The sequence below is a fragment of the Spea bombifrons genome, chromosome 3 (assembly GCF_027358695.1).
Source record: "Spea bombifrons isolate aSpeBom1 chromosome 3, aSpeBom1.2.pri, whole genome shotgun sequence".
In the NCBI taxonomy this organism is placed as follows: Eukaryota; Metazoa; Chordata; class Amphibia; order Anura; family Pelobatidae; genus Spea; species Spea bombifrons.
Window position 1 is genome coordinate 78,493,989 of NC_071089.1, and position 16,693 is coordinate 78,510,681.

The following is a 16,693-nucleotide window of genomic DNA, read 5'->3' on the forward strand; positions in this document are numbered from 1 at the left end:
AGTTTAATTTAATAAGCTTACGGATAAAAGTGGCACACAATATTTACTGGATTGCCTTGGATAACTGAAGGAATCAATACCTCCAAAATAGTTATATTTACAGATTAAGGCTCATTCAACAACCAAAAGACTCTAGTACGTTAAAGGCTAAACAGGTCCAACATGGCATACACAAGTACTTTGATCAGGGAAAATGTTTTACAGGCTTTCATCCTGGACATGGGCTTCTCACAGCTTTAAATTTGAACTGTGATTTAGCTATTTAAAATAAATAATAAATAAGCATATTCAAATAAATGTGACTAGTGGCTGAATTTAACTACAGATTAGTTTCTTATAAGTAATTCCAATGTAACAGTCTAGTTTAAAAGAATGAAAAATGAAGATCATTTCTATAGAGCTCAACTTAAAATACAATTGCTTTAATACACAAATAACTGAACACGGGGTGATTGGTTTTCATTACAAATTATCACACATAATAACAGGGTACTAAGCTGTTTATGTCTATCCAATCTACATGTCTTCGCTACACACTTTTTCTATTTACCAAGAAATAGGGATATTGAACTTCCATCACATGAAGGTCTGGATTCCCAGATCACAACAATAAAAAACCCTGTAATTTTATGTAAATTAATACAAATATGATACAGAAAATTACACTCGCCTGCGAAAGGCTGTGTTTAAATGTAAATATGATTAGGCTAAATCTTGATTGAACAGGTTTGTGCTAATTGCAACTGACATTTGGCTGTTTGGATAAATTGTCAATATGGATTTGTGTATATATCTTGTGTATCTAATATAGAGGTCATCTGAAATCACAGTGATAAAGACACAAGCTGCTGTTTAACAGTATAGACTAGAATTAAGTGAGGCGTGTGTCTTGCCTACAGTCAAGCATGGTGGTGGGAGTGTCATGGTCTGGGCCTGCATGAGTGCTGCCGGCACTGGGGAGCTACAGTTCATTGAGGGAACCACGAACGCCAGCATGATCCCCTTCTTTCGGAGACTGGGCCGCAGGGCAGTACTCCAACATAACGACCCCAAACACACCTCCAAGACGACCACTGCCTTGCTAAAGAAGCTGAGGGTAAAGGTGATGGACTGGCCAAGCATGTCTCCAGACCTAAACCCTATTAAGCATCTGTGGGGCACCATCAAACGGAAGGTGGGGGAGCGCAAGGTCTCTAACATCCACCAGCTCGGTGATGTCGTCATGGAAGCGTGGAAGAGGACTCCAGTGGCAACCTGTGAAGCTCTAGTGAACTCCATGCCCAAGAGGGCAGTACTGGCAAATAATTGTGGCAACACAAAATATGGACACTTTGGGCCGAAACTGGACATTTCCACTTAGGGGTGTACTCACTTTTGTTGCCAAGGTTCAGGCATTAACGGCTGTGTGTTGAGTTATTTTGAGTTATACAGGCTGTGCACTCACTACTTTACATTGTAACAGAGTGTAATTTCTTCAATGTTGTCATATGAAAGACATAATAAAATAGTTACAAAAATGTGAGGGGTGTACTCACTTTTGTGAGATACTGTATATATGACTTCAGATTGGGTGTATTACTATACTTGTCTAAAAACAGTGTTTTACTGTTGATGTGACACAACCCTACTCTACTATAGACTTACCCACAAGAATAAACCATAGCAAAAGTAATTCAAACATAACTCAATTTAGTGAGCTCCTTGGCTATGCTATACATTATCAAGTAAAGCTCAGGCCTGTGTATTGTTAGGTTAAATCAGTGATATTTCTTCATCCATTGAATGTTGAATAATACAAGAGAAGCTCAAATGGCTTGCTGAGGATACCAGTAATGGTCCTTGCATAGTGGCATCAAGAAGCTGAAACAACTATTTAGTCAATAAAGCTAAGAGTATTTCTCTATTAAAAACTAAAGTAGACAATGTGGTCAGGCTCATCCCATCACTAGACTGTACTTTTCATGACAAAAACAGAGGAATATTTGCCAAAATAGATATTTGTGTAGCATGCACTTATGCTACAGATACAGGTAAAATGTATTACCAACCCAGTATTTTACCATTGATGGTTCTTCTTTTTTTATATAAATAATTCTAAATGCCACCCCCCCGATTTAAAGTTATTATTAGAGGCTTATTTCATTCTTATAGGATCCTTGAAGTACAAAGGACAAAATAGGATGTAGAATGTGTTTCCAGATGTCCTTTGATTTCCTCATCAGAGCTGCCATTGTTGAAATGTGGCCAGCAAGCAAATCTAACCAAGAGACAAAAAAATCAACATTACGCCCAGACTGATGCAAGTCAGGTCAAGTCAGTTAAGGTCTGTGCAAACGGCACGGAATGATGGATTGGTAGAGAGTCAACCAAGCACCCAACAACATTTGTGGATGTGAAAAGAATTATATACACATACATACCTGATGGCTTTGCATTCAGTTTGTACTACATGGTTTCCATTATCAACATCAAGTTTTTTGCAGCAACATTAAAGATATACGTATCAAAATGTACTTTAAGTTCAATAGAAATACCCTTAATTGCATTTCACCAAAATAAACCAAATATGTGTTAAGAAAGGTACAACCAGATGCAATTAGTGTAATTTTCCATTGAAAAAAAATACTCTGGCTATGTTAACACATATAAAAGTACGCTGCTGCACGTTTACATGCCTAGTCTAATCGTATGTACTACAGTACAGTCTTTGGCCCTCTGCTTTTCTCTCTTTATACTTCATCTCTTGACAAACCAATCAAATAATTTGGCCTCCAGTATCATCTATATGCAGATGATACCCAAATCTACCTGTCTTCTCCTGATCTCTCTCCATCTCATGTCCCGTATTACCAATTGCTTGTCTGCTATTTCTTCATGGATATCACAACGCTACCTGAAACGTAATCTTTCTAAAGCTGAACATTATCTTCCCTCCTTCCATCCCCACTCCACTACCTGAATTCTCTATCACCATTAACAACACAACTATCTCTCCTACCCTTGATTCTAACCTCTTCATCATCCCTCACATTCAGTCCCTCTTCTGGTTGGCATTCCACTGTCTCGACTCTCTCCTCTGTAGACTGTCCTAAATGCTGCTGCTAGGCTTATCTTCCTTGCACGCCGCTTCTCTTCTGGTCCCCCACTCTGTGAAATAACACCGCTCCTCCATACATTTCTTCCCTCATACTCTCCTACTCAATCCTTACGTTCTTCCCATGGGCTAAGGCTCTCCTCACTTATCACCTCTTCCTTTTCCCGTCTACAAGATTTCACTTGGGCTGCCTCATATCTCTGGAATCTACTTCCACCAAACCTTCAGCATTCACCCTCCCAACATTCAAGAAACATCTCAAAACGCACTCAGAGAAGCCACACCATCTTAGCTGCTAGAACTTCCTTGTCATTGATACAACCACCACACTACCTCTCACCCTTTCTCTGTGCCTTATGTTTGTCACCGCATTCCCTTAGGATTGTAAGCTTGCGAGCAGGGCTCTCTCCACCTAACATCGGTTTGTCTTAGTCTGTCAATTCTCGTCTTGTCATACCCCTTGAATATACGTATTGTATTAAGCGCTGTGTAAATAAAATATATTAATAAAAATAAAAATAATACAAGCCTACAAGAATGCAATACTGTGCATATAGATATAGTGATCAAACAAGGCTTGGACACATATGGTGATGTGTATATATGTACAACAAGCTCAATAATTTTTGCTCCATGTAGCCAGAGAATGTCATGGGGTTTAATTCACTACAGCAGGATTTGGCAATTATTATTATGTCTTATTTATATAGCGCCAACATTTCACGCAGCATTTCTTACAAAACATATATTCAAGCGGTATGACAAGACTAGAATTGACAAACTGAGACAAACCGATACATTAGGTGGAGAGAGCCCTGCTCACAAGCTTACACCCTTAAAGTGTAGAGTTATTTATACTCCCTGAATTCATTATACTTTGTATTACTGGTAGAATTCTCTGAAAGAACAGTTGAGCTGGCAATTTATAATACATAGTTGGTCATATCAAGAAGAAAATTATTATTTTTAATTCCTTACAAACAACATAATTGCGGTAAAACCTTAATGGTAGTTTAAATAAAATACCTTTTTTCCAGCTCCCACATCTCTCATATAGCATGCTGGGTGCATACATGTTGCATAAAACATTGGATCCAGACAGATGGTCTCCCTGTCTGTATGTCCGCCAATAAACCAAACGGCCACCGTCATTCAATGTAGTGCCTGCACCAGTATCAAAATGGTCATCCAAGGTATTTCTGGAGTAGAAGCACACTGGATTGACCCTTCATACTGTAAAGTGAAGTCAGTGAGATAGACCTTCAAACGTTCTAGTGAATAAACTCCTGGTGAGAAGTTAAAAACGATCTTGATGATCCCTGACTGCCTAGAGGTTTTTTTTTATGTTGATTATTTTTCCCTTCCTGTCACAGCTTTCCAATTTTGGCTAGATGACTTTCCCACACGGAGAACACAGAAAACGATAATCCCCAGAGCAGGTCACACCTATAGGCTCACACACCTCAGTTCCAAATAAAACTCAGCGGGCACAACTTGTTTTGCCTAATGGACAGTCTGTGCCAGGTGAGGCAGGTGAAACTAAGTAGACAAAAAATAGATGTGGCGGCTTTTTCTTCTATTCATGTTGTGAGAAACTAAGTTTTCTAGAAATAATTCACACTGTACAGTAGGGGAATACTACTGCCCTACTATACAATACCTACACACTCACAGCCCACCTACACTCAAGGTCATTGTAATGAATATTCATTGCACTTTACATACAGTATAAAAGGCTGGTAGAAAAGGGAAAAAACAAAGGACTAGTCACAACCAGAAACTTCCTACAGTTGGCTACCCTGAGTACCCCTGCTTCTCTTGTAGGTGTGGCTGTGAACCGGGGCAAGACGAGCACAAGTAGGCCTTTAAATGGATGGGGAAGATGGCAGAGAATAGGGGAAAGAGAGGGAGTTGAGTAGGCAGAAGGTAGACAGGGAGTGTGTGTGACCAAACATTGCTCCTGTGGTAGCAATTGAAGACTGAGAAGGAGCACTTCACCCAGAGACTCTAATTAAGTTGAGTAACGTTTTGTAAAGATTGTTTGTTGCCATATCATACCATTTTACCATGGGATGTGAATATTCTCTAGAATTACCCAATGCAGAATTAATCTTGCGAACCATTTTAGACCTTAAATTGGGTCCTGTTAGATTTTTAAGAAATCCTGTAAAGTTACCGGATATTGTCTAGAAGGCCTCAGCTCAAAATATATCTTAAAAATAAAATCACATACAAATACCTATAATTAGTTTGCAACTATATTCATTAAATTAGGGTAGCCTAAACATATGTCCATAAGTGGACAACACACTAAGCCACGTCAGTAAGCCACGAAAGATGTAGGGGAACAAAAATTGCCACAAACAAGGGGTGCTGAGCAGGAATGGATGTCATCAAAGAAAAAAAGGACAGAGCTAAAAACCACTGCAGAGTAACTAATACCAAAGCTTCTGCAAGGCTATAGGATGCTTGGGGACATCAGTATTCAGTATGCTCCTTTAAAGAGCGAAATCGCAAACATTTTAACATGCAATGCTAAAATTTAAAAAATTACAAGAAAATGTCTGTATGCTCACAATCTACCATCACAATACATATAAGGTTTAAAGATAAATGTTTCCCAAATCATTTCACCTGTACAGTAAATTAAATGCCCAAGTTTATTACTCTTAGCTAAATCAATCATTTAATCGAATAGCAACAAAAAACCTTGCATTTGCAGGAATACTTGTTATAAACGTACATATCTATCTATATGCAAAACCAAAACACATTGTGATTGAATTTTAGAAAAGCATTTTATATGCATTAATGAAACGATGTCTAAGTTTAATCAAGGTCTTCAAACTTGGCAATTATTGGCCTGATTGGATTTAGGCAATGTCCTTTTTCTACAGCAATAGCCTGCACAAGAACTTAACAGCTTTTGATATATTATGCCATTGGTTTCATAGGGAACTAACCACCAGTGTATTAAGCCTAAACATCCTAAACACAACTCATAAAAAAGTTCTGAAGCTGCTAAACTCATAAGTATCCTTGGCTGTCCTCAGGCTCCCACAAATTGTGTCATTTTTTCTGGATGACTGTATATTAGCGACAGTGACTCTTTCATCAGCACAAGCGAACATCTTTCAGAAGAACCGAGACACTTATTAAACCACTTGAGCTCATTTGAAGAGCTCCTAAAAACAAAAAAAGATCTGTTGAACAAGTTATAGAAGTAGAATCTTTAAAGCACTGGCTGCTCAGTTAAGCTTTTATTGCAAATTGCTTGCCCTATCTGTAACTGGATCTTAGGACCTTTGATCATAAACAGGGCTACAAGTCTGTTTTACATTAGCCCAAAAACTAATGGCACTTACTGAACTCTTCATACATTATACAAACACTGCTACATAAATAAAGATTATCACAAAAACACTTCTTAGTGTATTAATGTCATGTCAATCCTCATGAACATGCTCATTTTTATATGGACTACTAACCAGGTAGACGCAATTGTATAGCCAACATCTTTAAAACGTATTAAAGTATTTACATTGAAAAAGAACCATTGTTAGGTTTTTTTTAAAATCAGTGTATGTTACAACTCAAAGAGACCAGTTGCAAAAACCACAGGCATTCTACTTGAGAAGGCAACTTGAGCTGACCCTAAACGTCATTGCAGTTTCAACACAACATCCAGATAAACATTAAGTTAAAAAAACGGCATGACATCCATCCAAGATGGCACGCCCCGCACTATGGTGTTTATTCACTGTGGTTTTTGTGGTTTTAATGTTCATTTCAATATTCAATATGAGAGGGTAAAAACTAATGTGTTTCTTCAACCTGAAGGATTGAGCTGGCCCTATATAATGCATAATTCACTATATGCAAGGAGAAATCTTACTTAATTTTAGTATACATCATATAGGGCCAGACAAGCGCCTCTTGCAGCAGAAGCTCACTGGGATTGGGCCTTCTTTATACATAGTGAAGAAGCTGAAATACAAATCTCCCCAAACTCTTATCACTTTAGTGTGGTGGTGTGAGAGGTTTTTCATAAATTGGGTAAGGCATTGCCTGGTCCAAAAAGTTATCTGGTTACTCTTAGAACTTTCTAGGACTTGATTTAAAATTTGAGTTTCAACATGTATTTTTTTTCCGTAATCAAACATTCGCAGTCATGGCATTCAGGGTTGACCTGTGCAAAAAATATATTGGCCTTCGTCATAGCATTCACACAATTTTGAAGAGGGATTCATCTCTGGTCAAGGTGAAATGTTGTGAATAGACATATTCGTCAATGTTGTCTCAGAGAAACAGACCGCATAAAAAAAACAAAACAAATGGAATTACTGAAATCCAAAGAAAAGCCCCAGGAAAATTAACGCTGTGCAATGCAATGATAATGAATGCCAAGTTAAATTGCAAAATATAGTTTAGCATAATTCTATGTATCGTGCCAGCCAAAAAATTTCATAAACATATTACAGGAATCAGAGCTTTAATTACATAAAAACACCCTGCATTTATTTGCACACACACACACAAATACAATGTTAATGAATTACTTTAAAAAAAAAAAAAAGAAAAAAACATGATCTAAAACTGCATATCTCCAGCCGCTAAATCAACACATCCATAACAGAGCCATCACTATTTAAGAAAGCACACATTCTCATCTTTTTATAAACAACTCTTTAAAAAAAAAAAAATAAATAAATAAAAAAAGAAAACGTATTATAGATACCTTCCTTCATATATATGATTAACAAAAAATATCACTTTCATATAAAATAATGGATAAGCAAAACCTGGACATTTTTTTTTTGTTTCTATTATTGAAAAAAAGTAAAAATGTCAACCTTTCTAATCAACTGGGTTTCTGTGAGGGTCAGGGAGGCATAGTTTATTTTTTCTGATGCCTTATCACAATATTTAGCGAATTACCAGGATTAACAAGGTTCACATACTTTGATTGGATCTTTTCACATCTTCTTTGTGCTTCTCAAAAACTGTGCCATTTGTCACACTTAACCTTTCTTCTTTAGGCTCAAGCCCCCTCAATTTTGTTTTACATGGTACTAATGGGATGACTTCTTCCAGTCCTTTAGCATGACAGATATTTTCTCCAGGGTCTGATACACAAGCAACTTCAGGAGCTTTCTTTAATGCATCATTCCGACTTAAAGTCAATGCTGTTTCCTGTACATGGTTGATCACAGGGTTTGTTTCATTACTACTAAGATAAGATGATCGCCATTTGTTTGGAGTACTTATATTTTTAACACTACTATCCAAAGTCTCCATAAGATGATGTGTCACTTGTTTGGAATTTGAACTTGTCAGCGTTTTAGGGATGAAATTGGTATCTGTATGGTCAATTTTCCTTTTCTTCTTAATGCTGCAATTATCTAGTTCAAAAACATCTAACGTCGATCGTCTAGCTTCACCATACGACCTCTTTTTTTTGGAGGTCAGTGGAGGGGGGCTTGGAGACTTTCGTGGTAATGTGCCCAAAGAAAACCTAGTGAGAGGTTGCTTATGGTTATTTAAATTAGAGGCAAAGAAGTCTTCAAAACATGATTCCTCCGAATCAGACTTGTTGGAGTTCATATTAGGTTTAGTTAGTTCTTGCGAAATATCCTTTTCAGAAGATACACTTGGAATAGTTTTTGATTTTAAGCTAAGAGACCTGGTTTTATTAGCTTTTCCTTTACACTTTGCGATAAGCCTGTTTGCCAATGTGGCGTAAGTCACAGCAGAGGTTTCTTGCTTTGTACTGTGTGTTTCATCAAATACATCTCCTTCACTATCAACTGAACCATCAAGCATTTTCATTTTATTTAGAGATTTGCGGCCCTTCTTTTCAGTATGTGAATCCATCTGACCTTTTTCTGGTTTTATTTCTTCCTTGTTTTGTAGAGTCAAATTAACCACTTGCCTGCTGGCATTTGATAAAATCTGTTCGTCGTTGAGTATAGAACCAGATTTTTTCTTGGCTTTTGAGGCAGTAGGAGACAGTCCTTTTGTTGCATTTCCCCAAAGTTCATCATAACTGGTGTTAAGGTCATCATCAATGTCTGAAAAACACAGTATATTTTGTATCAGTACACAGCTTTCTGAACCATAAGGTTGACTATTCACTCACCCTTTATAATAATAACGGCAACAGCCAACTTTTACTAGTTGGAAGACACACAAGCTTACAACATTATCTCACAAAGGCCGGTCCAAGTCTGATGGTCTCGAAATATATTGGAGACAAGTACCCAACAACCCCCAAGGCTAATGACAGAGATAACGCTATAAATATTCTTCTGCATTCTGTGGGGCGCAAAACAGCCCCACCAAAACAGATCACCAAAACAGAGTATTAGCCATTCAGTCTGGCCTCTGCCAAGTCAGGCTATGGCAAAGTGTTTTCCTTAATTTTATACCGTATTTGCTCGATTATAAGACGACCCTGATTATAAGACGACCCCCCAAATCTTATTAATTTAGGAAAAAAAGAAAAAGCCTGAATATAAGACGACCCTATAGGAAAAAAGTTTTACCAGTAAATGTTAATTCATTTAAACTATTTTTTTAATAAAAGCTATGATTGAGAAAAATATTTTGGTTTTATTTCCTTCTATTTTCCAACCTGCCCCCCAGTTACGCACATCTGCCCCAGAAATGCCTTATACCCCCTATATGCCACTGTGCCCCATGATATGCCTTTTAACCCTATATGCCACTCTGGCACTTAGAGGGTTAAAAGGCATATTACCGGTGCGGGGAACTCTGATCTTTGAGAGCCGGGGAATGTCTGTGCGATGCACGCAGACAACCCCCGCTGCTAACCACGCCTCCTTCCGGCTGCAGCGCGAGTCTACACGCTACCCCAGCTACATGACAGCTGCACACCGGGGACTCTGAAGTACTGGTAAGTGGGGCAGGAGGATCCAGATCCCCTGCAGCTGCGGGTGATCTGGATCTTAGTCGTCTCATAGTCAGACTTTGAGGTCTGATTATAAGACGACCCCGATTATAAGACGAGGGGTATTTTTCAGAGCATTTTCTCTGAAAAAAACCTTGTCTTATAATCGAGCAAATACGGTAATTAAAAAGACATGCATCCAAGGTTAGTTGAATACTAGGCCACATTGTTCCAAAAAGTAGCAATTATATATTAACAATACAACACAATGGCACAATTAGATGGATGCAAACACTTTCAATGAAATATACATATACATATATGCATTGCAAAAAACTGTTCACCAGTTTGGCACTCAGATTCAAACACTATTTTTGCTCTATAAATACAACTAACAATTGAGGTGGTCAAAGGATTTTGTGATCTAAAAATGTGATGTCTGTGCAGGCATTGACACACAGGCAACTCAGGTGTGGGTATACTCCTCTATTTTAGAAGTTTGCCTCTTTACAAATGTCTCCTAAAACACCCAGACCACCTAAAACCTTCTAGGTTTGTAGTCTTATAGGTTATTATGAAAGAGTTATCAGCAGTTATATGGCGTTTAGAACGCCTCTTTGCCTTCTATAGTATTCAGAGCCCTGCAGAGACATGACATTTTTGTGTGTTGAGTGGCATCAAACAGCTAGACTTATAGGCCATACATTCAAACACTTTTCATCATTTATTTATAGGAATACATAAAGTGTTGTGTATGAGGCTGTATTTATTGTTATTTTTATTTTAATACTTCAAAAAAGATAACGTTACACACCATGTGAAGAGTCTCCCGTGACTGAAGGGCTGTTGCCAAGCAACGGCTTTAGTGAAGAAAAATCTTTTGATACTTGAGAGGCTGAAGAAAAAACATTTAAAGTACATTTTAGCAAAACATTTAACTGACCTGAAAGTGTGTGTATGTGTATGACTATGAAATATACACACACACACAGTGGCAAGAAAAAAGTACGTAAACCCTTTGGTATTAATGGTTTCATCTGGTTTTCTGCATTAATTGTTCCTAAAACGTGACCTGATCTACATCGAAGTATAGAAAACACAACGTGCTTAAGCTAACAACACACAATTATAATATTTCATGTCTTTACTGAACACACCCATTAAACATTCATGGTGCTGGTGGAAAAAGAGAACCTTTGAATTTAATAACTGGTCAAACCATATTGGCAGCAATAACCTCAAGTGCTTCTGGTAGCTTAACTTTGATGTTTAGGGCAGGGGTATCGCTGGGTGGGGGCTACTGAGTCTGAACCCCCGAATCTCAACTTCATAGTCCTGAATGGAGACTCTGGAACTAAAGTATGCTTGCCGACTGGGGATAGGCAGGGAGAAAAAGGGGGGGGGGATAAAGGTGTGAAAATAAAGAGAATAGATAAAAAGAAAGGGAAGATATAAAATGAGAGAAAGAGGAGGAGAGATAATGACAAAGGGGATCAAAGGGAAGGGGGAGAGAAATGGAAGAGATAATGAGGCTAAAGCCTTTAGCGGTGACTAGGGTCCTTTTTTTTTTAACCACTTAATTGAACATTCTGGGTTGTGCCCTTGAAATTATCTTGGCTGGGTGCCACATATAGTAGTATGTGACTGGAGTATAGTATAGTTCTTCTATTTTTTTTTATAATTTTTGCCACATTTAAACGTTAAGATGACAGATTAATATAAGAAAAAAAGGTTATATGAAATTCTCCTTGAGGATTTTCTTGTACAGAGCTAAATTTGTGGTTCCATCAATTATGGCCTGCAACAGCACCAGACCATCACACTACCATCATGTTTGACTGTAGGTATGATGTTCTTATAGTGACTCATCACTCCACAAAATATTATCCCAAACGTCTTGGGAGTCATCAAGATGGGTTTTTTTTTAGGTCAGAAGTTGTTTTCATCTTACAACTTTCCTATGGGTGCCATTTTTGCATAGTCCTTCTTATTGATGAATTGTGAACACTGACCTTAACTTAGGCAAGTGAGGTGTGAAGTTCTTGACACGTTAGTCTGGGTTCTTTTGTGACCTCCTGGATGATTCATCGATGAGCACTTGGGGGAATTTTGGTAGGCAGGTCACTCCTCGGATGGTTCACTACCATTCCAGGTTTTCTTTATTTATAGATAATGGCTATAACTGTGGTTCGCTGGAGTCTCAGAGCCTTAGAAATGGTTTTGTAACCCTTTCCAGACTGATAAATGACAATAGCTGTTTCTCATTTGTTCTTGAATTTCTTCTTATAGCTGCATCACATGCTTTTTGAGAACTTTTAGCCTACTTCACTTTGCAAGACAAGTTCTATTTAATGGATGTTTAGATAAAACAGGAATGGCAATAATCATGCCTGGGTGTGTCTAATGAAATTGAATCCAATTAACAATTAATTTTGATTAATTGGTTGATTTAGAAACTAACAGGGCAATTCAGTGTTCACATAGGGCCAGGTAGAATCAGATAGCTTTTTTCCTTCTTTCCATGAAATAATATTTTTAAAAGATGTGGTTTGTGTTTCCTCTGGTTATCTTTGTCTAATGCTAAAATTAGTTTGACAATCTGAAACATTTGTGACAAATGTGCAAAAATAGAAGCAATAAGAAAGGGGCAAATATTTGTTCACAGCACTGTAGCCTGTTTAATTTAGCTTTACCTGTAGGAGACAGATTTTCTCTTTTATTCTTCATTTCCCTTAATCTTTTTTGCATTGCACTGCACCGATCAGCTACAGCCTTCGGGCTGTACGTTAATTCCCCTACTTCATCAAATAACAAAACAGGAACATCTGTAAAACGCCAAAAAATAAAACTGATCAACTCTTTCAATTTTGCGGCAAATGGCACAGACACTGAAAGTAGCAAACGGTGCTACCTAACAGGCACCCCTAATACAGACTATGTGTATTCAGTTTGTGGTGTAGGTATCCTGAGGAGGACATTAAGAAAGAACTGCTACTACGGGGATATTTTGAGAGTGGGTAAAATTTAGTGATGGCGTGCATCTTTCTGGGTTCTAAAAGAAAAAAACAACAAAATCAAATGCTATTCAAACTTACCAAGTCCTGAATTCATAAATATACCTATAACCTAATAGCATATACATATTTGCTTTATCATCCAAGCAATGGAAGTTTGTTCATAGTAGTTGCAATTAGTGTTTAATAATACTTCTGCTATCAACCAAGCAATGAATGCAAGAAACAAAATAAAAATGAAAAATGTATGATGTGTATTTAAAAACAAAAATATGAATTTTCTTGGGCAATCTACATTCTTACTAGCGATATTCTGTCTTCTGTCTTGAATAGTCACTTGTGCAAGGTTCTCATATTCCGCATTTGGTCGATTATAAGACAACCCCCAAAGTTTGAATATTAATGGGGGGGGGAGCCTGAATATAAGACTGCATTATAGGAAAATGTTTTACTAGTAAATATTAATTCACATGTCAACTTTTTTCAGATATAATAAAAACTATGATTAAGAAAAATGCATTTTTTTTTTTTTATTTCCTTTTATTTGCCAGACAGTCCCCCCCAGATATGCCTTGTACCCCCTTATATGCCACTCCGCCCCCAGAAATGCCTTATGGTCCCCCGACATGCCTTTTAACCCCCTATTTGCCTCTCTGCCCACTAGATATGCCTTATTTTTCAGAGCATTTGCATTTGATCGAGCAAATACGGTGTATCACGTGTATCTTGGCATTGTCATCGGGTCACAATAGGTTAGTTAAAAATGTCATAAAAACCAAAGAGATGTACTGTATTGTTATGAGCCAGGGAGTGGTCCAATTCATTGAGAGAAATGCAAAAAATATGATTTGCATGCAAAGGTTGATAAGCGCCACATGACTATAGCAAGTAATAGAATGTTCAATGGGACATTTCATTCTACGACAAAAAAAAAACGCACACAACACTCACTTTTCATACATAAACATTAAAATATGCTTTTGTTTCAATTATCCATACTACACTGAAAAGCCCACCATTCCTGCCTGGAACTCTTTGTAAAAGTGCCATAAGACTAGATGGCAAGCTTATGGGCAGAGTCCTCAACTCCTGATGCGTCTGTATGTATTAATGTATATTTGTTGTGCTTACTGCCCCATTTTAATTTTACAGCATTGCTGAATTTGTTGGCGCTTAATAAATAATAATAATATATTTAGGTGCCAGAAGTATAATCGAAGCAATTACGACTGACATGCATGAGTTCTTGTTTAACTTACCAACTGATGCTTTTTGCACATCTAGTTGTTTACACATTTTATCAAATTTCTTTTGGAGGCGTCTGTCGTTTTCTGGTGTTTTCTCGACAAAGTCCTTGGGCTGCATACACTTGCGCTAAAATATTTTGAGAAAACAAAAAAAAAAAAAGTCTTAAAAACCTAAAACAAATCTAAGAATCTAACTCAGAATATGCACATCTCTGTTGTATGAGGTTTTAAAGTCTCAGCTGTATGTTTACTAAGATGGCATAAGGGAACATCTGAAACACAGCTCCTTATATTTGCATGACCTCTCTAAACCGAATCCTGAGGCAGAAATGTTCTCTGATCGCTTTACAAATCACACTGGTCTGATGTCCCCTTTAAATGGGGGGAAAAAAGCCGATGAATAGCTGTGATACACCTTCAGAACACCCATCCATAATACATGTCTTCAATTATATTGGATTACAAACTATCACTTCTTAAAAGAAATACTGTAAAAATTGCAGTTGTGAATTATTTAGATGCGATGTTGCAAAATGGTATTTTTTGTTATTAAACTGTAAGCACATCCATATATTTTATGCATGTAAAATATGAGATTTAAGATTTCCTCTAGCTTCTTATGTAAAAATTATATTTTGAATTCAGTCAGTAGCTCTGTAGTAATTATTTATATTAGATCCGGGTGGAGGGCTGAACAAAATAATCCCTGCTAAGAGTGTATGAATAACAGCACCTGAGAAAGTACACAGTGATTTTATTTTAGTAACAGATTGTGGCAGAACTTAGTCATCCGCTGATAAACATAAAATATACAATACTATTTACAATTTAATTAGAATCCTTAATATGTACAAATAGTGCCTGGAATGGTTTATTGCTTAGAACACTGCGTGCTTACTTTCTTTTTAATCAGATCGGGCAATCCGTTATTGGTATTTATTGGGAGAAACAATGATTCGTCAACATGGGAACCCAATTCTCTGCACCTGTATTAAATATATAAACAAATCAAACCCATAAGATATCATACAGTAAAAAAAGAAGCTATATATTAAAGTAGTTACCCAATTCTAGGACTATGAAAACCTAGGCATGATGTAAAGACAATTTTATCAGAACTATGAGAGGGCTGTAGGAGGCTAGTAATTTGGGAAAGCGTCTATGGAAAAGAATCCTCCCACGTGGACTTCTTGTCTTATTTATGTTGTGTTAGTTCCCCCGTCGCATGCTGGATGGAGCACAGCACTAGCTGGCGATCCCCATGTGGAGAACCTCAGTCTACATCGCCCTGCATTGTCAGTAGCTGGAAAAAAAAAAATCATCCGCTTTCAAGTGATCAATCACATCCTACAGGGAATGTGATTATAAGCATGTTCTTATACATTAAGCAAGATAAAATACACTTACATCAATACGTGACTAAGACTAAGACGTGTACATATTGACATAAGGGTGTTTTATTCGGCTTGCTGTGCTTTGTCACTTTTCACCCACCATAAATGAAGAATCGTTGGCTTCATACATTAAGCCAACTAAATTGAGCAACCAATACAATAAAGGACTATTGATAAAAAGTGAAATAACAATGGAAACCAGCAGTTTAACAACATGCTCTATGGCTCCCACACAGTTAGAAAATTAAGGAAAGAAGACCACTGGTAGGCGCTAACGGTAAAGGATAATGCCAGTACTTTACTCGCGGTACCCTGGTCCCACTACGGCAGTATTGTGAGGGTTTCTTTTTTTTTTTTTTTTAAATCAACAAAGACATAAAATTAAAAATCTGTAGCCATGGTGTCATTCAAACCTGTCATGCTACAGAACGGGCATCATTTAAATTGATTTAGAATTATGATGAGTGCTACTTTATTTTGTGAGAATAAGGATGCCTTATCACACTTTTCACCCGGCCATGTCAAGAGGAAAATAATTTACTTCCATGGGAAAGTACAATGAACTTGCGAGAGCTGATAAGAATGCAAAATTATACATAAGCTCCATTTGTGCATAATGGACACACAACTGTGACTGCAATACTTGTGTCACATTCTATTATTCAATAATGGATGGGTACACATTCTGTGTATAGTAAAGGAAATACAAAACAGTTTACCTTTATAAACATTTCAAAATACAATAAAAGGAAGCAGAAGTATTGGGACACCTGACCATTACACCAACAGGGACTTTTATGACATCGAATTCTAAACAGACATTATTTTCACGGACATGCGGTATAGCAGTATATGCATTCATCTCCACGTACTATAAACCAAGGATAACAGTGCAGATTATTAATCCTTTATTTTCACTCACACGTCTATCTGGAGACAGTCATGATAACTGGTTAACATTCAGTGAGTTATATTTAAAAAGTGACTCAGGTGCCAAGTCGTTTCATCAACATAGTAGACAACGGAATGGTCTG

The 16,693-nt window shown here is 37.3% G+C and overlaps 1 protein-coding gene across 1 annotated transcript in view; it reads right to left on the reverse strand.

Annotated features, from left to right (window-relative positions):
• Positions 1-16,693, reverse strand: part of MCPH1 (microcephalin 1) — a 130,539-nt gene that overhangs the window by 108,885 nt on the left and 4,961 nt on the right. Inside the window, exons 4-8 of the mRNA XM_053458712.1 lie at positions 15,164-15,251; positions 14,278-14,392; positions 12,698-12,829; positions 10,819-10,899; positions 8,056-9,165 (exon numbers count right to left, since the gene is read on the reverse strand). Of these exons, the coding sequence (XP_053314687.1) occupies positions 8,056-9,165; positions 10,819-10,899; positions 12,698-12,829; positions 14,278-14,392; positions 15,164-15,251 (1,526 nt within the window). The remainder of the gene's footprint in view (positions 1-8,055; positions 9,166-10,818; positions 10,900-12,697; positions 12,830-14,277; positions 14,393-15,163; positions 15,252-16,693) is intronic.